The sequence below is a fragment of the Centruroides vittatus genome, unplaced genomic scaffold (genome assembly GCF_030686945.1).
Source record: "Centruroides vittatus isolate TY-2023 unplaced genomic scaffold, ASM3068694v2 contig_347, whole genome shotgun sequence".
Classification (NCBI taxonomy): domain Eukaryota; kingdom Metazoa; phylum Arthropoda; class Arachnida; order Scorpiones; family Buthidae; genus Centruroides; species Centruroides vittatus.
In genome coordinates this window covers 1,336,341-1,362,357 of record NW_027122171.1, presented here as the reverse complement: position 1 = coordinate 1,362,357, position 26,017 = coordinate 1,336,341, and the positions used below count along the sequence as shown (strand labels likewise).

Genomic DNA, 26,017 nt, shown 5'->3' with positions numbered 1-26,017 from the left:
ATGTGAAAACATTAATAGATACAGTAAGACTATACAAATACTTTGCATTTCAAACTGAAATCCTTGTTCTTTCATATAATTTTTTACTATATAAATATAAATTGAGCATATGAATATCAAGTAATGATTTTGAGATTTATTTTATTTAATAATTATTTTAACTATATTGTTGTTTATATCATATTTCCTGCTTGTAGATTTTCAATACACATTTAATCTCTATTTTACATATACTTTGTAAATAGGATATCCCTTCACATAAATTTAAGAGATGGTTGAGGAGGTCATTGTGATTGAAAAGTGTCATATGATCAAGAAAATATAACACTTTATATAACATTAAATTTACTTTCACAGTTAAATTTTGACTAAGTTATACAGAGTTTACAATATTAACTATAAAATTTCTAATAAGTGAACTGGTAAATAAATTATCCAATGGAGAAATTAAAATGTTAAATGTTCATAGCTGACTATTTTGTATCAAACTCAAGTATAATAAATAAAATTTATTCTTATGAATAAATTCCAGTCATTAAAATTCATTGCTTAAGAATAACCGTCGTTTATGTATATAAATTTTACTATAAATGTAACATTATTTTATAAGTACTAATTATTAATATTTGTAACTAGTAATAGAAATTTTCTATATCAATCTTTTTTCATCAAAGAGCTTGAGTATAAGCTATTTCCAATCAAATGAATTGATTGGGTTTATACTATATTTAATTATAAAGATTGTATATAAATTACAAAAAATGTTAAAAGAAAGTAATTACCAAATTACAACAATAAATCTTTAAAACTCGAGACTAATCTCAAATGTCATATTTTTGTTAATTAATTTTTTTGACATATTTGAATATTGGAAGTTAAGATAATTTCTAACTGCATAAAGAACATCATTTTACTCTAGAAATTTACATTTGATGATTTCAATATATTGCTTATGATGAATTATATTTTAATAAATATTTTCTTTCCAACATGCCCTTAATCATTATATAGACATAATAATGGAAATGATAAAGTAATCAATATCACAATTATTATTAATTTACATAATATTTACTTGGTTGATCTTCCTAACATTATGTGAAAAATGAAATTTTATTATTTTTAAATTCTGTATAATTTCTGTAGCTTATTAAAATTGCTTTCAATATCTTGAAAAGTGTTTAAAATCTTATCATAGCAAGACTTCTACCGATAACATGCAATATTACATCTATTCTTCTTTACTCATCAATCGCACACCACGTTAAATAAACAGTAACTTCTCACCAAAACCAACAACGGTGCGTTATCAGATGTAATTACAATTTTTCACAAACGTTTTCGAACATAAAAGTTCTTCATCAGGTGAAAAAACGGACAACTTATACAAAAAACGTTCGATGGAACAGATTTTCGAAAGAGCCGTGCGCAAGATTCGAAATATTACTCGTGCGGTTGTCGTCACCGCTGCGCATGGGCGGAAGTGGAAACTTTCCTGTAATGTCATCCGTCATAAATGAGCATTTGCCATGCGACGGATAACGATAACTCCTCTTTGCCGTTGATACATTTTTTATCTCGGGCGGTTTTATGTATGTGTACCGCCTCCATCCATCTCAAACGGTGTATAAGGGGTGTGATGTGGATAATCCTGGCCTCGTCAAACCTTGGCTGTATATCAGGATCTGTGGCGTAACGTGCCAAAGCGGTTGTACATCTTTGATGACGGATGTCTGCTTTATGTTCTTTAATTCTCGCTCCTAGTGATCTTTTAGTGGAGCCGATGTACCATAAGTGTTCGTCACACCTGTGGTCTGTCAGCGGGATGGCATACACCCCCGGTAGCTTGTCTTGATTGGGGGGATCTTTGGCATTCCGTAGCATCTGATATATATTCGGGCATCTTTTATAGGTGATGCTGACTTGTTTCTTCTTGGCAACTTCCAAATATAGCTTCCTTAAATATGGATTGTAGGTGAGCGGTATGCTGTCTTTATGCTCTGTTGTTACTTGCTCATGCTGCGTTGACAGTTGGTAATTCCCCCATTTTTTGGTTAATTTACTTATAAGGTTGTAGTACCCATGGCTTTGAGCAATACTGCGTAACGTGTTAATCTCTTTCTGCAGAGCGTGTCTTGTTGAGGAATGGGTGTACGCCCGTTTCACTAAGGTGTTGAACGCTGCTAGTTTGTACGGTATGGGGTCACAGGAGCCTATGGGGATGTACAATTGGTCTGCAAGCGGTTTCCTGTACACTTCTGTGAGGATGGAGGTTCCTTTAACCATGATACTAACATCAAGAAAATGAACATGCGTGTCATTCGCCTGTTCCAGGCCCAGAGTTACGCCGTAGCTGTTGTTATTAAATGAGTCGACGAACGCCGCTATGTCCGGCTTGCTCTTCCATAAGATGAGTATGTCATCCACGTATCTCTTATATAGCTGTACGTTGTGGAGGTGGTTAGGAAGGATTTTCTCTTCGAGTTGCCGTATTACCAGCTCGCACAAATCCCCTGCTACCGGGCTCCCCATTGGTACACCCCTTCCTTGTTTGTAGACTGTACCTCTAAATTGAAAGAATGAGTTGTAGCACAGCAGGTGGGCCATCTCTAATATTTGCTGGTGGAGGTTAGCATCATCGACTATTCTAAATAGTAGGTCTCGGATGGCACAAAATGCCGGTGGTAGAAAGATCGACGGATATAATGACTTAAAGTCGAGCACCGTAATAAATTGCGGGGGGGTGTCAATCTGCTTGAGGAGCTCTATGAGGCATTGACTATTGGTTACGGTGAACTGGTAGTCTTCTAAGTGTGGAGCGATCAGATGGTGCGTGAATTCCTCTAATTTACGTGTTGGTGCTCTCACTTTATCAAACGTGAGATAAAAAATGTATCAACGGCAAAGAGGAGTTATCGTTATCCGTCGCATGGCAAATGCTCATTTATGACGGATGACATTACAGGAAAGTTTCCACTTCCGCCCATGCGCAGCGGTGACGACAACCGCACGAGTAATATTTCGAATCTTGCGCACGGCTCTTTCGAAAATCTGTTCCATCGAACGTTTTTTGTATAAGTTGTCCGTTTTTTCACCTGATGAAGAACTTTTATGTTCGAAAACGTTTGTGAAAAATTGTAATTACATCTGATAACGCACCGTTGTTGGTTTTGATGAGAAGTTACTGTTTATCTATTCTTCTCTTCAAAATTTGCATAAAGTTCATACATTTAACCTTAACACAATAATTACTAAATAATTAACATTAAAAAAATTCTAAACTCATTTAATAAAAACAAAACAGAATAAAAAAAACTTTTATATCAGACACCAGATGGTATTAATATTTCCTGATTCCAAAATTGAATTTTATGACCAGGCTTCATAATCACTTAGTTAAATATCAAATCATTTGAAAGTAGATTATTATTTAAAGAAAATTATTTAACAAAATTTCAAGGATTACAATCACTAAACAATAATACTTAAATTTACAAAAACAAAATTAATATTAAAATGCAATATTAAATCTCATTTAACATGAAAATATTAAAGAAATAATTTTACTATCTAATTAAATCAATAAAGAATATTTCTGAAAACAGTTGATCACTGATATAATATTGTATCTGATATGCTATAAACAAACATTAATATACTGTTTAACTAGTTTATGCCCCAATGTATTATAATATTTAATAATACAAAATTAAACCATTATTGTTTAATCAATAATGGTATAATTTTGTATTAAATATTATAATGATCTAAAGAATTTTTAACTTTTTATGAACATCTCATTAAAATTTGCTTTTCATTTATTGTGCATCTGTGTTATTGGTTTCATTCCTCATATCTATAAATCAATCAGTACTGTTTTTTTTACTCAATAAATTGTTGGTCAAAACAGCTGTATTTATTTATTTCTTTATACAGGAAATTTCAAATAAATTGATCTAGCCTTTAATTTGCATTAATACATAATATTTGACAACTATATTTTTTAATTTTAAAAATTACATATTGATTTGATTATTTTTCCAATCATTTAATGAGCTGATGTTTTCCTTCAATTCTTTACACTAAAATAGTCAATTATTGAATGTTTTCTATGAATCAACCTAATAGTTCAAACAGAATCTGAAAGTAAACTATTTATATTGATTTCATAGACAAAGAGAAACAGCTTTCTCAATAAGAAAAAAAAAAGCAATTGATTAGGCCATTTTTAATGATATTATTTTTGAAATATTTATTTAATCAATAAAACTATTATAGTTAAACCTGTCTATCTGAAACAAATTTATCTTGAAAACCTCTTTATCTGTAAATTAATTATTTCCTCAAATTTTCATCCAAAATTTAACATATTTTCCATGTTTACCTTAAAATAATTTTCTCTAAAACCTCTATATCTCAAATTACAGACTAAAGTATCAATTACAAATTCAAAGCTCAGTGACTACATTTTGATAACATAAATTGCAGTTGACAAATGTTTCTTGTAATACAGTACATAGTTGCAATTAACGCTGCTTTTCTCCAACTGGCTTCTAGTTTGGCTTGCATCTTATTGGTTGAAGAAAGTCAGACATCAAAAACTATTGACAAATCATCTCTGTTAAGGTATGTCAAAAATGTTCTATATAAAATGTTATACCTAATACAGTCATGTACTGTACTTACTATTGTAATAATAAAATAATGTACCTCCAATCAAACCTATTATTGTTTACTGTGTATGAACCTCAATATCTTGAAACTTGTCTATCTCAAATATTTTTCTTGTTTACTAGAGATTTTATATAAACAGATTCAACTTTATACGAAAAGCTATCCACCCAAAAAGAGTATTAATAAATTATATTTAATAATAATTAAATTTTTAAATATAAGTAAAATAAAGGTATAGGAAAATTATATAGACTGATGGATTACTACTACTAATAGAGACTAGAGATTATAAAATACTTATTTCACACAAAACAAATTCTAACAGCCTACAGTTAAGAAAGTAAGCTGTAGCACTTACAATCAAGACCATGCCAGATTGGTCAAGCCAATCTTTTTCCTCTCAAATTAGATAATCATGAATAACTCCAAGCTTTCTAAATGCATGACCATTAAACTACCATTTCCTGCTTTTGAAAATATAAATAAAAAAACTTTCCTGCAATCAAGAAATTAATTTAAATTTTTATCATTTCTAATGCCATTTTCATACTTTTTCCATTGAATTGAATATATAATAGGAAAAATTTATCATATATTGATAGTTTTAATCCATAAAACACAATATAACTGTTAGAGAATTGGTTAGCTCATCTATGTTGATTCAACTAACAATGATAAAATTTGGTAGTTCTCAACCTTTCTGAGGCTGTGGAACACCATTCATATATTTTTTTTATTACATAGAGCAGGGATCAACAACCTATGGCACGTGAGAAGATTTTCAGTGGCACTCTGATTGAATAGAAATGTAGTAAAAATTATATTTTAATTATTAATTACACATTTAAATGAAAGTCATAGTTCAGCGAAGGCCATAGTACATTAAAATTGAATCTGTTGTTTGTATATTTCTATTACAGTGCATGCATTTACTTCGAGTCACCATCTACATGTTATGCAAGCACTTTACACATGTAAGAACATAATTCAATTAACAACTTATCTTCAAAATTAGACATTTTTCAAGTTTGTTATAACCGGACTAATTTTGATAATATATATAATAAACTTGGTAGAATCATGCTGCATTCAGAATAACACTATAACTTATGTTCGGCACAACACTGCTGAAAGGTTGCTGACCTGACATAGAGCATTAGCATCAGTATATTCAAAATTAATAAGTAATTTCATGTTTACTATTCTCAGGAAACAATGATGCAATAAACTAATAAAATTTAATATATTGAATTAAAAAGAAACATGGAATTGCCTTTGAATATGGTAATATATTATAGTATACTGGAATAAAATTTACTAATTCTTGATACCGAATCACCATAGTAGAACTTCAATCTAAACAGTTACTAAAGTTCTTATATTATAACATATTGTATATTGTGCAAATTTTATACATTATTCAGAACATGTTTCTTACTTATACACAATAGTTTCTTACTTCAAATATCCAGGAACAAATCTCTTCAGTAATATCTAGATTCATATTTTGATAAATTTCTTTACATATGCTTATTTTCTTACGTTAATGCAATGCCACATTTGTAACGTTATTACTCTAACAATATTTCTAACCCTACTTTTTCCCCTACATTTTACATCACAAAATATTCATTTCATGATCAACTATTAAGCAAACTTAATTTCAAAATTATGAATAAAAAGAGAAGTCACACTTAGAAAAAAAATTCTATTTTAAAATAACTAATATTTTAATGAAATAATGTAGAAGATAAAAATTACTTTGAAAAAACTCTTATCTTAAAACCGATGGAGTCAGATAAAGTCATTCTTTTTCTTATTTGTACTATATATGTTAGTACACAGAAAATTAATCTCCACTCTTTTCTAACATACGGAGGCTAGAAATTTCACAGTATTCTAATCTGTTTACTTAAAAACAAATCCAAATAAAATTAAAAACAGATTAGAATACTGTGAAATTTCTAGCCTCCATACGTCAGAAAAGAGTGGAGATTAATTTTTCGTGTACTAACATATATAGTACAAATAAGAAAAAGAACTAATATTTTATTTCTATATAACTTAATTAAGTTTTAAATCACAAAACATTAGGCTTAGCAATTAATATTTAAATAAAAACATTAATAATTAAGGAAAGTGAATCCTAGTATTTGATAAAATTAAACAATCAACATATTTTAAATACTTTATAAATCAACAAAATCTAATGCTTACAGATAGGAAGTTTTCAAACATGGTAATGTAAAATTAAATTTCCATTCTGTACTATTTTAAATTAAGAATATTCTTGTAGAAATTTATAAACTTTAATAGTTCATTAAGTTGAATTTGCTGAAAAAAGTCATTTGTAATTCATTTATAATAATAAATTTGTTTAAAATTTTCTAAACTTTTATTAGAAATTGCTGAATTTTGCTGTAGAATGGCTTGTTTACTAAAGATGTAATCTTGAAACATCAAACACAAATTTAAAACTGGTACTTTTAAATAATAATAATATAATATTATATAATTAAATGAATAATAAGTTATACAATAAATTCATACTATTTGAAATTATTAAAATTATAGTTTATATATAAAACTAAATAAATAAGATAATCAAATTCATTCAGCTGTATCATATTTCTTCTTAATTTGCAACTTTTCTGAAAGAATTTCACCTTGTAATTGGACCCGTCTATTATACATCACCAAAACATTTATATAGCAGACTTGGAGTCTGATAATTCTGCTTAACACATGATTACATAATAAAAACAGAAAAACATTATAGAAAATATATACAACATATTTTCAATAGTTTTTCTTTTTGCTCTTATTAATTACATATGTAATACAGTATACAGGGTGGGCCAACGAAAATGAAACGGCAGAGTGTTCGTGTTTGTCCAAGCGAATCGCTCAAACAGGTCGATTTTATTCTCGAGGGGACATCTTTTGCAATAAAGTTTTTCTGACTCTGAATACAACAGACAACAAAAATTTTAAAAACTCATTTATTTTGTATTAACTAAACAAACATTTATTTCGAAAAAAAATGTTTGTTTAGTTAATATTCAGATTCGCAAAAACTTTATTGCATAAGATGTCCCCTCGAGAATAAAATCGACCTGTCCGAGCGATTTGCTTGGACGAACACGAACACTCTGCCGTTTCGTTTTCGTTGGCCCACTCTGTATACTGTAATATATTGTGTAAATAACTTTTGCATTAAATATTAAATATTTAACAAATTAGCAATGTTCAAATATAGAGCTACAAATATTTATTTTTATCTAACTGAATTAAGATTTAATTATGATGTACTGTACATATTACAGATTAATAGTTCTTTAACAGTACATTTATTTTTTGCCTAAAAAATTTAAATGGAGATAATCTAAGAAAATTAAAAAAGAGAAATTATAATTTAAATAATTTACAATTTAATCAATATTTCAACATACCAACTAATTAAATACAAAAATGGTAAGTAATGTATACAATTCACAAAAGCTTACAATTGGACAAGATATCTAAAGTAGTGATGTAACGAATATTCGGTTACTACCCGGTATTCGGCCTAGGCCTATTTTCACTATTCGGCCGAATACCGAATATTTAAATCACTATTCGGCCGAATACCGAATACCGAATACCTAAAAACAGGAGTAAGAAATAACAAAAACACAGTAAATTAATCATTTTCGTAACTTTTATTAATGCTGAAAATTAAACTATAATTATTAAAGTTAATAAGAAATAGCATCTAACTCTAGTATTAAATTATTTCGTAATTAAATAATATTATAGCCTTTATCTAGCCCGATATCTTAAGGTATTGATGGTGTGTAGGTTAGAATGTATCAGACATTAATATTATTGTTTAGTTAATTATGTTATATTCGTATTTGCGTATATTTTTATATTTTTTACGATATTTTAAAATTATTTACGAAACGTTTTATTGAAACTTATCGTATTTAATGAAAGAATTATTTATCTATTTCTAGAAGATGAGTAACTAATATATAATTTATTTTATATATAAAGCAAAGAATGGGCATTTTTCATTATATGCAAAAGATAACATTTGAAATCATGTTAATTTTAAAAATATTGACAAAAACAATAGCACTAAAATATCACAAAACTTCACAAATAGAAAACCCTTAATAATATATTTGAACTGTTCCACAACTGGGCAGAAACTAGACCATATGTCCCCACTAAAGTATATCCTTAGGGCACTATTCAGTAGTAAAAACAAAATTTTAGTGTTAAAAAGATCGATTGCAAATAAAATAACTTATAAGTTATAACTTACATCTAAATACCAACAACTGCCGAATCATATCGGGCTATTTACGGCTATTACATAAATTATAAACCAATTCGGCACTAGAGGTAGACGTTAGGCTCCATCTCACATTAACTTTAATAATTATAATTTAATTAATTAATTTAAATAATTTAGACCTACTGGAAGAAAAAATCGTAGTGACAGCGGTCCAATAGAGAGCAGAGTGCGCAATCCTTGCCATAATGAGGTTTGTGCGCCAATTTTCATACGTGCGTTAATCGAGCCGAATAGTTTGGCCGAATATTCGGCCATTCAGCCACACTCCTGGCCGAATATTCGGTATTCGGCCACGCTCCTAGCCGAATATTCGGTATTCGGCTGAGGCCAAATATACTATTCGTTACATCACTAGTCTAAAGCTTTTGTGATGCTTTTAGCCTTAACAGTCTTTTTCTTAGCAAAATCTATCAAACAAAATATGAATCAGATTTTAAATCTCTAATAGGTGGAACTGAAGTTTAATTATTATTGTTATTGTTATTTTGTTTTTGAAACATTTGAAATATCTATTAAAAATTCTATTTTTGGTTTTAAATTTTATAAACAATGAATACTCTTCTTTGATTCTACATAAGCACACTTAATTTCTTCATAATTTTTAAACTGAGATTGTTCAGTAAACCCAATTCAAGAAATTTCTTGTGATCTTTAATTCTTCCTAGGCTGGAACTGATTTCATCTTAAATGTAAGTATCCGTTTTTAAGTCAAGGATTTATTTTTATGCATATCTGCATCCTTTATTTGTTTGTTTTTTTATATCACACTGGTTATAGGTTCTATGAGTGCACTAAGTTTTATATTATAATCCAGTTTCTAAGCTGTTTTATACTTATACAATTTCTTTTTATAAACTTGGTACATACTACTAACAAAAATATTATATATTTACAAGTTTTCTGACTATTATTTGGTGTAATATACACAGGGAATGTAAGTGTAAATTGCAACTTTAATGCCGAACAGGTAACTGAAAGTTTAGAGTACATTTATAAAGTTGAAAGAGTTACATGATTCTTTACCTAGTTAGTTGTAAAGTATTAGTAAAGTAATAGTGATATTTACTTTAGAACAGTGACAATAATAGTACTTTAACTATATATAATACAGGGTGACAATAATTAACCCGTAAAATTTTTTGCATCGTAAATTTATTAAAGAAATGAAAATTAGCAAAACAACAGCATAAATCAGTGACAATACTTTACGTATTAATCAGATATTCAGCCAGTTTCAAAGTGGCCTCCTTTTGCTTTGATGCAGAGCCCCAAATGCGTTTTGAAATTCTCGGCGATGGGCCGCATTCTTCTGGAGACAGTTCGTCTCACTCCCAGTGCTAGGATTGCTTCAGCAACTCCAAACTTTTGTGGTGCTTAGAACAGGCCCTGGCCTCCAAAATGGACCCCACACTGTAGTCTATTGGGTTCAGATTCGGCAAGTATGGTGGCCATTCTGCAGACGAGATGAAATCAGGAAAATGAGCCTTGCACACTCCTGAGTCTTCTTCGCCCTGTGCGTCGGCGCCAAGTCCTGCTGAAACGTCCATTTTGCATGGCCAAAATGCTGCTGAGCCCACAAAAGTACTATGGCCTCGAGAATGTCACGGTGGTACACGTCTTGATTGATTATGGTCCCTTGATTGACGAAAACAAGGGGTGTCTCTTGCCGCTTGCACAAATTCTGCCCCAAACCATGACTGACATTGGATTTTAGTGATGTTCAATGACGGCTGAGCGTCCGGGAGTCTCCGCGGACCAGTTCCTGTCATTTTGATGGTTGTATGGAGAGAAGCTTCTTGTCTGTGAAGAGAATGCACTCCCATTGTCGACCTGCAGCCCGATGCTTGAGTTGACGGGATCTTTGGAGTCTCATGCACTTGTTTTCATCAGTGAGGAGCTGAACCTTTTGGAACTTGTAGGGCTTGAGTACGAGTTCCTTTTTCACCATTAACCACACCAATTTGCGATTGATTCTGATCTCACAAGCAATTTTTCTCATGGAGACCTTCGCATGTCGATCAACTCGCTTTGTGATGATCTTGCGGTTCCTAGACGTGTTAACAGTGCACTTTCTTCCACGTCCAGGATGGTCACCATCATGGCCAAGCTCCTTGAGTCGCTGAACTGCATCCGAGACTGTCATTTTTGGAACACCAAGCAGACGAACAATTTCACATTGATGCTTTCCTTGCCAGAATAGCTCCAAAATTGCACAACGTTTGTTCGACATCCTTAAAAAAATAAAGAACTAACCCTTATTACATCGAAAGTACATCTACACGGGCAGGAAATCATGGAGAATTAAACAATAGTATGTAAATTGGTGACGTAAAAAAGTTCAGGTGCAGCATTGCTACAAACTTTGTACAGGTTAATTATTGTCACCCTGTATAGAGGATGTTGCTCTTATATTTCTAATAGCCAGTGTATGGCTCCTATTGACAAGGTCTGACCACATCTACATTATACTCCAATTATAGATTATTATTTAAACTAAAATTTTCATAAATATTTTTTATTGTAATGACATTCTACTGATGTAACATGTATACAAGTATTGATAAAATGAAGCCCATACAAGTAAATTTATTAAGACAAATGAAACAGTATATCCATCAGTTTGGCATAATTGAACAAAGCAATATTGAGGATGCCGGAATGCACTTTTGTTCATTAAAATAAGTCACTATAGACATTCAAGCACACATCCCACTGCTTGGAGAGACAATGGATACCGTCTGCAAAAAATGATGTTGGTCGGTCCTTGAACCATTAAGTGACTGCTTCCTTGACTTCTGCATCAAAGTTAAAAGTGTTGTTCCTTAAGCTTTTCTTAAAGGTCCAAACAAATAAAAGTCACATGGTGACAGATCAGAACTGTAGGAAGGATGGTGCAGAACCTCCCGACTTTTTTGTTCTAAAGCATCCTGCACAGTGCAACATGCAACAAAATTACACCACATGATAGCATGCCCGGTTGCTTATTCTTTATGGCTTTATGCAGCTTATCCAATATTGCATTGTAGCAGTTGCCATTAATGCTCATGTGAAGGTCTTTAAAGTCCACTAGGAAAGACCCCAAAATATCAAAAATCCAGCAACGAGTTGCTTAACTCTGCTGGAAGCATTTGGTGGCACCATCTCTATCATATTTTATTTTAAAATTTTTTATATTTTTAACTATTATAAAATGGCAAAAAGCTTAATTTTCAGGGTAGAGTTTGGTTTTATAAAATATCATAAATAAAATAAACCCTTCTAACCTTTTACCCGGTGTCGTTCTATTTTTAGAATCGCGTCGTTCTATTTACAGAATCGCAAACGTTTTTCACAGCCCCTCCTGGGCTCTTCTTCAGGCTTCGTCGAATAGGCCGTTAACGACGCGATTCTAAAAATAGAACGACACCGGGTAAAAGGTTAGAAGGGTTTATTTTATTATTACAAGTTCCGGTGCATAGAGAGATTATAATATCATAAATGCTAATAACCTGTAAAATCGTCATTAAGTCCAACCCTACTGGCAATATGACCCCCTTTGTCTCCTCACCCCTTGACCTTTAATCACCAAAATTTAATAGCATAGATCCCTCTAATAAACAAACCTCTCTGTAAAATTTCAGAAATTTTCAACAAAAAGCACAGGATTTATGAAGCTTTAAACAAGGTGAACAAAATTGTGCCTCCCCACACACACATGCATATACTAACATTCATACATACAGAAAAAGAATCCCCAAATTTTTTGCAGTTCTCACTGTTTCAAGGTGTCTTGAGCCAAAAAATGTAAAAATCTAGAGGGGGTTATTTTTTGACCAATGCCATACTTCTCCTCTGCTATATATATATAAAAGGAAAGTAAAAATACAGTCATCATAACCTTACAGGTAAAGGCCTGTGACTTGAATATTTTTGTGTTGGTAATCTGGGATGTTTCTATTGCATGCTTGCTTGTCTACTGGTTGGCTCAAAATGGTGACACCACATTTTGACCTTGGACAGATTCCAAATAACTCTGGCCATGTTTTCATTACACCAAAAACAAAATGTGCAAGATGATTGATCTTCTCCCTCTCTTGTCATTGGTATATGTTTATCATGTCACACGACACAGCATGAACAGGTTTAATTTGATCAATGCTAATACAAATACAGATAATCCTTGATTTAAGAAGTTAATTGGTTCATTAAGTATACCTCATATATCAAAGCAGCCCATATTGAAGTTAACAAACAATGGAAAATAAATTAATTTGTGGATAAGGTCATTAAAAAGTTGTCTGAAATAAATTTTTATATTTATATCACTTGGGTGAAGTAAAAATATGAAAAATGAAAAAATTAAATTTGTAAAAAGTACTTTATTGAAGAATTATTAATTTATTAAAGATTTTATACCAAGTACAGTGCAGCTGCACACAAAAATCAAAACAAATTGGAAAATAAGATTAAAGATTGATTATAGCAAATTTAGACTAATTACTAAAGTAATCCAAAGAAAACAAAGTAAGAAATTTTAAAAATTAAGCAAAATATTTATAAAGTGTTGCCTGCACAGTTGCTACTGCTTGTTTTTTCTTTATAGTTTTCTATAAAAGCTGAAGAATCTGCAGAAACTACATTATCTGAATAAGAACACTGTACTAGGAAAAATAAGGTTCACTTTATCTGAAAACTGCACTAGTCAAAACCACATATAACAATACATACACATGCATACATACATACAGATTAATATAGATTATTTTATGTAACCATAATTTTTAAATAATCAATGTAAAGAAACATGTTCATTTGACATGACAGAAATGAATATATCTCAAATGAATCAATAGAAAATAATTCAATAACTATTTGAACAATATTAAAAAAATAAATAAATAAACTGTAGCTGTTATATTATTATTATTGTGTTGTTGGAGTTTATCCTATACAGTTTATATACCAGTGCCTAATACTATGCATTCTGTAGCCAAAAATTATGAAAATATTTATCACCATACTGTTACATTGATGGGTAAAAAAATAATTGCATATAAGTGCAAAAGATGGAATAAGAACAACTGAGCTACATGAAACACAATACATGAACCACAGTACTACTACTCAAACTTTTAAAATAGAGTATAATTTTAATTTTCATGTTTTTCCAGTCATCTTAAATGACCTTCTCCAAGACAGAAAAAAACAAATGTTTGAAAATTAAAACTATACTGCATTTAAAAAGGTTTGAGTAGTAGTGCTATGGTTTATGGCAAATACAGTTTTTCAGAAAAGTACAATATGTATTTGTGTTGTATGTTTTATTTAGCTTAATTGTTTATTGAATAAAAACAGTTAAGCTACATAATACTACATATTTATGTATGTAGCTTCACTATTCATATTCACAGCATATGTATATGAATTACCATTAAAAAATAACAGATTATTTATTGATTATAAATAATTATAATAATTCATTAATGAACTGCTTTATTACAAATATACTTAAATCTTAATACCCTACTATAAACTGTACTTCAAATAATCTGTATTTAATGAAGTTTACCAAGATACAAATAAACCATCAAAGAATATGTATTTTGGTATCTTTCTTGGTTTAATTATTGCTATGTTATACCAGTAAGACTACGAAGTTCACATCAAACAATAATAAAAACCTATAAATTCATATTTGAATGAGCATTCAGAATATTTAAAAATTCTAATTACATTTATAATTACTGAAATACTTTTTCCAATTTTAGGAAATAACTGACTAGGTGATTTTTAATAAGGAAGTTGTTTTCCATTGTCAGTTTAAGAAAAAACTATACATATAAAATCTGTTAGGCTCTAAGTCTGTTCTTTTTCTTAAAGGTGAGATTCTGTTAAGTATATCTATATCTATACAAAAATAAATTCACAATAGATTTTCAAAAAATAAATAAATAAATCTTTTAATTTCACTACGTACATAAATTTTAAAACAATTTATATCATCTTAACAATATGAAATGTGCTTTAGTTTGAAAATTTTTACATTGGAAAAGTTGTCTATCACTATAAATGGTTTTAACACTATAGTTTTAATTAGAATGAATACTTCTCTTATTTTAATCTATAAATGACAATCTAAATGTGAATTCTAACTAAAACATGTTAATACTTATACAATATTAACAAATTTCAAGTGAATGAATAGACCCAAATACTCTCTGCACTCAAAGCTAGAACTACTTAAAATCAGTAACACAAAAATTTAATTGCTAGAAACAAAGTGTGAAGTTTTTTTTTGTGTTACAGACTCAAATACAATGTGTGTTTGATTAATTATTTAAAATAATCTATAAAATATGCATTGCGGAGATCTTAAGTAAATACAATTATTAAAAAATATAATGTTAATTTAAACAAATATTAAAAAAACTGAAAATCTGGCAATGATAAATTTAGTAACTTATACTTTTAACATTACTAGCAGAACAAGAGAGAGTGCTGAAGTTTTTTCTATATTTAAAAAATTTAACATTCTATTAAATTAAAAATTAAAGTATACACACAAAAATAAAAATCATAAATACTTAAATAGAAATAACTTTGTAAAATAACTAACATTTCCTTAAAAAAAAAATATCTGTAGCAAGTGTTGAATCCATATTAATTGACAGAAAGAAAACTTATTCAATAAAACTTCTTCCTACAAATTATGTGCCATAGCATACAAAATGTTTTAAATTTTTGCCTGAAATTATAAGATTTCCCATAGTCTAACATGCCAAGACAAAAATATATTTCTAAACTATCAATTAATGTAAGCATGTTATATACACAAAAACTTTATAGTTATACACTGCATAAAATATTTGATATTATAAATGTACAATAAAAATATTTAAAATATAACATAAAAAATTAAGAAAATAAATGCATTTCTGACCATTACAACATAGCCAAGATGACTGACTCAGTTCTAATCTCTATTGTTCAGCTCAAATCATAAAAGATAATTATAAACAATATTTTCTATTGCTTTTTTACAAATAAAAATTTTATTATTTTATGGTTATATAAATGAGTTATGAGTCATTCATGTAAATAAAGTAATTATAAAGTTGACTGGGTGTGTCCAAACCAAATGTAATGATTTGTTGAATTACAATTTTTTGCAATTTTTACAGTTGTAAACATGAGAAATTTTAATTAAAAAATTTAGTTTAAGGATTTTGCTTCTTCTTTTAGTCATATTAAGCTATACTTATAGTTTATAATTAAATTATATTATTTATAATTAATTATTAATGAAATTAAGAAAAATTTATAAAAAATTAATTTTAGTTATTTAGATTTTATTTTAATATAATGAATTTGTCTTTTTTTTATTGTTTTTGTTACTTTAACTTTGCAGTAAGATATGTTTAGTTAAATTCATTACATCACAGTAATTGACAAATTTGACCTTGCAGAAAGCAGATGATAAAAGCTTCAATCTAAATGTAATTTTAATAGGCATGAGAAATATTTTATTTTAAAACAGCAAATCCAATCACGCAAAACTATAAGCAGGGGAAAATACTATTTTAATAATGTTTCTGAACTTTTACTACAAGATATAAAGATGAGCTGAAAAGTTTTTTAAAAATATTTTTATTGCTTTTTAACTTTTACCAAATTAGCCCATAAGAAACCACATATTTTTAATAATTAAAAAAGAAATTTCCTACATATCCTAACCAATTGTTTTTAGAAATAAGCTAGTTAATGTAAGAAATTAATGGATATTCATTTTTTATACAGATGTAAACAATACTAAAATTATATATTTACATTATTCTCAAACAGACTATATTTATAACAGATAAATATTGCAGAATTGTTACTTTGCTATCAGTAAAATACTTCATAATATAATAAAAGTCAAGTACGACAAGTCTTTCAGCATTAGAAAGACTTGTACACCATTATAAATTTTGAACTGTACACTTTCTAGTACACTACTGTACTATAAAATAAAGCTATAATGTTTATATTAGTAGAACTATTAGTTTAATCAAGTCTTTTTGTTTTATGAATTTAATATTTAAAATTAGGATATAGAATGAACTTCAATTATGGCTATACATATTTTTGTGGAACTATGTTGTAGGACAGATTAAAAAGCTCTACAAATTTTTTGAATCATATTGTCAGTGGCCAATCACCACACAGACACAAGAAGTGTGTACTTGAGGATCTGATTGTAAGGGACCTCCAAAACTTAGCAGCTTCAAAAGGAGATACATTCTGTGAACCTTGGGCAGAGATTCCATCTTCAAAACAATTTGCAGTAAACAGCTTAGTAAGTTTTTACTACTCAACAACTGAAAAATAAAATTTAATTTTCAACCATGATCAAATATCTTAGGTAATAAGTGATATTTAAAATTCTTTGTGCATTTACATACAATACCTATTATCCAATCAAGTAAGTGCAATTGATTTTCCCTTGAAAATTGTGCAAAAAAATGAAAAAGTTCTTAACTTGAATTTGGTGTGATTAGTGTTTTTAGTATCATCTTTTTTGCAATGGAATCATCATAAAGTAAGTGTTCATCTATTATATCATTCAAGGGACCCATTCAAAATAGTAAAATCCACTGCATTTTAGTCAATAATTAGAATCATACCATCAAATATTAAAATTTAATAATCAGTATTTTATTTTCCCTACTGTTATATGTAACAGAGAGAGTATGGTAATCGGTCAAAAAATGATCACCCAAGATTTTTACCTTTTTAGACTTGTGGAACCTTAAAACAAGAAATGTAAAAAGAGTGGGGGTTTTCCTTTATGTATGAATGGATGTTTGTGTGTGTTTATGGAGAGGTACAATTTTGTTTACCCACTTTAAAGTGCAATAAATTCATGTGTTTTTTACAAAACTTTCTGAAATTTTGCAGGTAGGTTTATATATTAGGGGCATCAATGCTATCAAATTTTGATGGTTAAAGGTTAAGGGGATGGGAATATAGAGATTTACATGTGTCATATCTTGAGTGGGATTGCACTCGTTGTTGGCATTTACAATTCTTTTTTTAAAAAAACTTGTTTCTATCCCAAAATTAAGCTATTTTCTATTTTATAATAATTAATAATATAAAAATTTTTATAATAAAAGCTTGTAATAGATGGTGCCATATACAATTTTAACTTTTTTGCTGGGCAAGTTATACAACCCATTGATGTATTTTTTTAAATTAAGTTATAAATTGATTTGGTAGCATTGTAAAATGAAAACCTTTCACACTTTTCCAGCAAAAGCATGAAAAGTTTTCATTTTACAAGTTATCTTTTCCAGTTTTAATTTTGGATTTTTGATAGCATTACTTAGTATTTAGAACAAGGGGATGTCAAAGCTAAGTTGTGCTTGGGCCCCACAAAGTGCTTAATCTGCCACTGCATATTGTGCTATAGTAACTAAAAATACTTTTTCTTATAGATTCCAACCCCCTGAATAAAAATATGCACTTCATCTGTCAAGACTAGCTCTCATTTTTGAAAAACAAAACATTTCAATATTTCCGATATCATAATTCTATGCTAACACAATACTAGTAATATTATATATATGTGTGTTAAATCTGGTGTTTGTTTGCTGCCATTTGCACTAAACTTTAAGTAGTTTCATGCTTCAGATAACACTGCTACACTCCACCTGCATCTCTTCTTCATATTTCCAATTTACCATTAGAAACACTCACCATGTTCATTGTTAAAGCACTGCAATTTAAGGAAAGATGTTCAAGTGAGAATGGAGAATGTGACTTTCGGTGTCATTTAACAACCAACTTTCTCAAATGTTACCAGAAGTTCTATACAAGCTGTGGGTATTCTATCTTCTATATTTTCCCCCAAAAATTATAACATATTTGTCTGATCACGAAATATGTTCTCATCAGGAGTGTGTGGGGCATCAAAATCATGGTCATTAAATTACTTGTCCTGACTGACTGACTGATTGATTCTTCATTGCCCAGAGTAAACCAATGAACCTAATGTGGTGAAATTTGGTATACAGGTATACAGTTAGGATACATCATAGAAATGCACACTAAGAAGAGATTTTTCGAAATTCCCCTGTGGGGAAGAGAGAGCATTAAGTCTTAATCGGAAGAACGACTTCTACTGTTCTATTTCAGATGTGATTTTTTTTTCTGATGGTAATAACTTACATTCCAAACATATAATATTTACGTATTACGATTTTTTACAATACAATTGAATTGTATTACGATTTTTTAACCAAATGTTCAAACCGTTTAAATTCAAATTTGTTATTACATATTTGTTCAATCATAGTGTGGCCGTCGGCCATGATATTGTATATTTGTATATTTTATTTGAATTAATCTTAGCCTTCCTTCCTGTTTCTTTGTTCTGAATTCCTTCTAGAACTTTCTTGTCTAACTCTTTTGCCCTTGGGTAGGATTATCTTTTCCACGAAAATAAGTAGAACAAAAGACGGTGTGGGGCCTGGGGCCAAACGGACAGAAAAAGAGTCACTTTTGGTGAGAAGCTTGAAGAAGTAGGGAGGGAAAAAGAGTGCTCCAGACATTGAGAAGGACGATCCGAGACTGAGAGGTGCCAAAAAAGTTAGAAAGAAAATAGACTACAGACAGAAAACCTTGAGGACAAACAACAAAGTTAGGAATAGACAAAAGGTCTACGACAAGAAGAGGGTCACGAATAAAGGAGAATTTCGAAGTGGTGTCCTATCCAAGAGCACATCACTACGAAAACCCCCAGGTATTTCTATTCCTTTCCTGTCCCTTTTGCTTTTTTTCCATTTTCCTTAATTGTAAGATAGTTAGAAGTTAGTATAAGTTGATACGACCCACATTTGTTGCACGTGTGAGAATTTTATATATTTAGATTGTTATAAATTAAATAATTACTATGGTGTCTGAAATAATGTCGGCCATGATTTTACTTTGTTAATTTTTAAAAAATATTGTTGTGATAGTGGCAAAACACCAGAGGACGTTTTACCATTTTTGCATGTTTGTTGCAGAGGCAGTAGCCTAAAAGGAAAGGTTGTCTCCATAATTTTTGTAATTTCCGATGGTGCACAACGATGAAAAGGAAAAGACAACAACAAAGGTTTTATCTTGTGAATGCTCCGTATTTTTACATTTTATTATTTATTTAAACTTAGAGAGTTTCAGCTAACGTCATTTATGTTTCGAAAAAAATTAAGCTCAGATTTATCATATCTTGGAATCCCATAATAATTGAAACTTGAATTTAGGTGCATTAGCAGTCCATAGTTTGAAACAAACAAAAATCAGTAATTTTACCAAATTAGTAACAACTAATGATTGAGAACCTTAGTGAAGTACCAAGGGAAGATTATTTCTATCAAATTGCAAAATCCGAGCAGGCAAAACCACAGGTAACAGATAGTGTGTGTATATATATATATATATCTGTCTAATGAGAGGCAGCGTACAAAAATAGCAATTGTGATGTATTAAAATGTGACATTGCTAGACCCTCACCAATGTTACCATATATACTCAAATCAAGGTCGGTTACTCAAATAATGACATCCCTCTATTATGCTGAAATGAGTCAATCAAACTTTTTTGTCCTTTTCACGTTCAACACCCCCAAATGAGTAAAGATTTCTACATTACTACTACTCAAAATTTTTAAAATAGAGTATAATTTTAATTTTCAGATGTTTTCAGTTGTCTTAAATGACCTTCAGGACAGAAAGAAACAAATTTCAATTTAAAAAGAAGATTGAAAGCTAGAATCTTTTGTTCTACTTTTTAAATTGAAATTTGTTTCTTTCGGTCCCAAAGAAAGTTGTTTAAGATTACCGAAAACATCTGAAAATTATAATTACACTGTATTTTAAAGATTTGAATAGTAGTACTGTGGTTTATGATAAGTGCAGTTTTCAGAAAAACTATCATTTCTATAACAAAATGTGTGTAAAACTGTTACAAAACAAATCTTAATGAGGACTTTTAATATTTATTAAGGAACACTGTCCATTTTTTTTATTAAATCTAATCAATTGTTTCATATATAAGAAATTTTTAAAATAATTTTTAAAAATATATCAAATAGTAGAAAAATATTATATATAATTTCAAAATATTCTGATAAATTCTTATTATTCTCTGCATCTATGAATTATAATAAATCAAATAGTCAAATACTATCTTAAAGTACAAAATTCAAAAGTAATTACTGAAAATATTGTCAAAACTACAATACTCCAATGTCATAAAAACAAAATGTTAAACAATTTATGCTTCTGGAAATAGTATATATACATCTCCAAAAACTTTAATATAGTTTTATATTATAGAAGTCAAGTTATTAATTAAGTAGTTAATTTGTTAAATTACTACTGTTTTCTTGCTTCTTATGTAGAGTTCTTGTTTGGAATCTTAAAATTGGCAATCTTTTGATTTCCTGATATGTCTTATAAAATGACAATGACAATAACTTACTATTCTTTATTAAATAATTATCCTCAATCACATCAATGAATTTTACTATGTGAAAATAACACTCAACAACTGATTATTTCAAAATGAAAAACATTTTTAATATATTTTGTAATTAAAAAGCTCATAATAATGTTTTCTGAAAATTATCCATTTATTTTTTTAAAGTATCCACAAGTGTCCTTTTTTTAGTTCAATTAAATCTGAATTACAATGTAAAACTAAAACTTATAACATTTCAATTTAAATAAAAAAATTATAGTTCAATCTTAATACAACATTTTAAATTGGTTATTCAAAAACTTCTAAAGATTATTATAGAAACATGTGCAACATTATTTCTAGGATATATTTAATCAGAAAAACATGGAAAGATTTATCTAAATTCTAAAAAGATTGCTGTTTTAGGCAATCTACCAATTAATGAAATTATAGCCTCAATTATTTGCTTATAATCATTTATCAGAAATAAATTTCAAAATTATTACTCATAAATCAAAACATTAAAGGAAGATGTTTATATTTTATTTTGCATCACAAATACTAATATTTTTCTTTGATGATTAATTTTATTATGAGTCAACAGCAATACAAGTTATTATCATAAAAATTTTTAAAGTTTATTTTTGATTATTTTAATTTTTTAACAATAATTTCATATGTGTTTTTACTGTAATAATAATTATTATTATTAAATATAAAATCAATAATGATAAAAATATATTTAAATATACTAAGCTGAATTTTAAGTTCTACTTATAAACAATTTTACTTTTTATTATTTAGTTTTAAGAAAATCAAAAGGAAAAAATGATATGTTTAAAATAGACATAATAATATTTTAAAATATATTTTCAAATTTATATAAATTTTAAATTGTAAAAATTATTAAATTATGTTGACCAAAGGTCAATTTACAGAACAGTTAGTTACTAAGAATCAATTCAAATTACATGCTATGTGCTAAATAATATTGTATCCAAGGAAGAAGGAAGTAATGTGTGATAACTAACTACGTTATAAATCTGTTCCAAATGTAATTTTGAAATATCTTGAAAAATCTGATATAAAGTACAAAAATAAATAACACTGCAAACTTTATTATTGTAGTGTTTGTTACATACAATTTATAATTAGCAACTGTTATAAAACTAAAAGCAGGTAATTGTTTTCAATAATTCTACATAATAATTTATATAAAATTTTATAAATTAAAGATAGATAAAATTTAATCTTTCAATATAACAATCAAAAAATCAGTAAGCATTTTGGCTGACATTAATTTAGGTGCTAATTATTACAATTAATAGTAAATTTCAATAGTTTTATACTCAGGATCATGTTTGTAAGCTCAGATTATGTATGATAATCATCTGGTAATTAATTGTCTAGTTCGTAAAAAAAACCATATCTGCAAACGATATATTTAACTTATTATATATAAGCTTATATGTCATACATTTTATCTAAGTTCACTATTTAGCAAAATTTAAGTAAATATAAAAAGTATTAAATAATATTATGACATAAATTCTAATAATTATAATTATATATAATGAATATATCTTTAAAATAAATAAACTCAATATTTTTTTATTAATATTATAATCAATAAATACCAACCATATTTACTCAAATATTCTGTACTCTTGTATAATCTGCAAACCCAACTTTTAATATACTAGTTTAAACAGTATTGAACAATTTAATTTATTGCATATTTAACAAATTTTACTAATTGATGGTTTTAAGACAATAGCAACCTCTACTCACACTGTTCTGTAGCATTTAATATGGCAAACACCCAGTTTACAAATCCACGTTGTACATTATTAAAAGATATAAAAATAATTTAGGTTCTTGGTATTTTCTATCTGATAAAGATAATTTATCTGCAATTTTTAGTAATGTATTTCGTAACAAACTAACTTATTAATTAAAGGAAAGTACGACTTCTTTTCATTGTTTAATTTGAATCAAAGGTAAAAAAGATGCAAATAGACTAATAGCTTACACTAAGAGGTAATCTAGGTAAAAAGATCATTTATTGTCAGTCTCAGTTGTATATTTAACTTGCTTTATTTATCCTCATTTTCATGAAATTAGTAACACAAAAATATTTAATAATATTGCTCATAACTATCAACTACAGTGTCATTCTATTAAGCAAAGTCATCCAGTTAATAAACAAAATTTATCACTAGCAAAATAAGCAAAACATAGTAACTGGAAGCACCCTGGACTTCTGGGTTGCATCACCAAATCCCTTTTTGAATGAACCATGCACTCTGACTTTCAGTGCTGATTTTTTGTAAAAAAGAGCACAGATTATTCAATTGCTATGGAATTTAAAATGTTTATAATTAAGATATAACTACTTTAGCTAAAATAAAGCTTAATTATTATTTCATATATTTTTTAAAATAAAGCAATTAAATACAATAATCTATTTAAAATATATTTAAGCCATCTCCATTATGAATGAGAGTATGATTTTAAATATAAAAGAAAATTATTTCATAAAATGTTTAAAATGGATAGATAAAATTCTTTGTCAAAATGATATACTTCAAAAAACAGCTGTTACATTGAGTTGTATCTCTTTCTTGTTTTATATTTATGAAAAATTTACGTTCAGCACAAGTTAAGGAAAAGCTTAAATTAAATGTCCACAATAAAATGACATTTTTCTTCTTTCTTTTAACAATTTTACATTCAAAATTAATGTTGAGAAACGAGAAATTTTGAACTGAAATGACTTTCAAATTGGCACAGGGATGATGTCATGAATTAAACATTAATGCTACTAAAAGCCAAGTGATGCAGATCTATAGGTAATCAATAAAATCAATGTTAAAAGCATTTCATTTGGCATAGTTTTTTTGAAAAATTACTGTAAGCTTTATTCTAACTATCTTCAAAGTTTAAAATCTATCTGCTAATAATATATTAATTAGATAATTAACTTAAAAAATTTCATCTAGGAAAAGATCACTTAAGAATAATTACCAAGAATAAATATTAATTTTAATTTTTAATTTAATGTTGCAATTTTGTTATCAATAAAAAATCTTTACTGCCTTCAGAAGCACAAATATTTGCACTGCACTTATCTGTTCATAAATTCAGAGATGAACTCAAAGAGAACAATGAAATGGAAGTTGCTTTCTTTATACTATTTTATACATCACTAAGCTGATAAATGTTAAAGCAATCAATATATAGTAATAAATCATTGAATAAAAAGCATTAACTAAACGTGGTCAGTCATTTTATATTCCTCGTAACTAAACATTTATTTTCCTTATGTAATAGTTATAAAACACAAGTGGCTTTGCAGATAATATTCCTTATTAGTTTATAGTATATAGAAATGTATCCTTTATCTTTAAATTATTTTATTTTCAATTATTTAATTACACAAAGACAAAAGAAAAATATCTAATGTCTGAATTTAATTAAATATTTCATAACAAAAAATATTTCATTTTAATGATTTCCTAATCCTTAAAACTATGATGATAATTTAAAACAAACTCTATAAATTTATGAAAATTATAAATGAATTATTAACAACATTCCTTTCATATTTCTTTGAAACAAAGCATTGTAAGCAAATTCAGCATTAATGTCATTAAACTGGTATGTTCAATAATAATTTTGTTTTTATACTCTTGATATTCCGTAATAATATAAAAATATTATATATTTAAATGATAAAACTAAAAAAACTGTTTAGTTGTATTTAAAAAACAACATAATATATATCAAAGTATTAATTCTGTTTACATTAATATGAAGCAAAAGCAATATTAATGTAAATGTAATATATTGATGGAAAAATTCTTTCCTAACAAGTTGAAATGTTAAAACCACAAATAATTGGTAAAAAGTAATTATTTATTGTAAATCCTAGAAAGTAAAACTAAAGAAATTGTAAACAGTAATCTCATATTTGGAAAAAATGAACAAACAGAACAAATTGTCCAATATATTTATGTCTTATATTACTACTACTCAGATCTTTAACTTGTAGTACAACTTTAATTTTCAAATGTTTTCAGTCATCTTAAATGACCTTCAGAACAGAAAAGCCAATCTGGATTTATTACTGTGATTTATTACAAGTGCAATTTTCAGAGAAGTGTTATATACTTATAAATAAATCATAACATATAATAATTCATTACTTTAATAGCCATTAAATCTAAGTTTTGAGATTTCCTCTAGAGTAATTATACAATGGTGTCCCACTTAAAACAGACCTAACTGAAGTAATGAAACATCAGTAATGTAAATTTTACAGGAGATATTTAAAAGTATATGAGACTAATCCCAAAACCACACAAACTTAAGGAAAGCATTCTCAAAAGTATTGAAGCTAACTATCAACATCAATACTTTACATAAAGTCAGTCTGAATATGATTATGCATACACAAAGGTGGATAGATGCACCTTTACCAATGCATGCACAAGGACATCACTTTCAGCATCTTCTAAGTTTCTGTGTGTT

General features: G+C 28.2%; 3 protein-coding genes across 6 annotated transcripts in view; all 3 read right to left on the bottom strand.

The window, feature by feature from the left end:
- The window catches only part of CtBP (C-terminal binding protein), an 84,690-nt gene that overhangs the window by 37,982 nt on the left and 20,691 nt on the right, over positions 1-26,017 (bottom strand). The gene's annotated exons all lie outside the window — the stretch shown is intronic.
- Positions 1,504-2,532, bottom strand: LOC136974342 (uncharacterized). The gene has a single exon (XM_067269197.1). It carries the CDS (start codon positions 2,530-2,532, stop codon positions 1,504-1,506), a length of 1,029 nt encoding a protein of 342 aa, XP_067125298.1.
- On the bottom strand, positions 10,785-11,249 carry LOC136974341 (uncharacterized). Its single transcript, XM_067269196.1, has one exon. The coding sequence runs from the start codon at positions 11,247-11,249 to the stop codon at positions 10,785-10,787; it is 465 nt and encodes a 154-aa protein (XP_067125297.1).

Excerpts from the sequence above, each read along its gene's own strand:
- LOC136974342 (XM_067269197.1), bottom strand. The coding sequence starts at position 2,532 with ATGGGGAGCCCGGTAGCAGGGGATTTGTGCGAGCTGGTAATACGGCAA.
- LOC136974341 (XM_067269196.1), bottom strand. The coding sequence starts at position 11,249 with ATGTCGAACAAACGTTGTGCAATTTTGGAGCTATTCTGGCAAGGAAAG.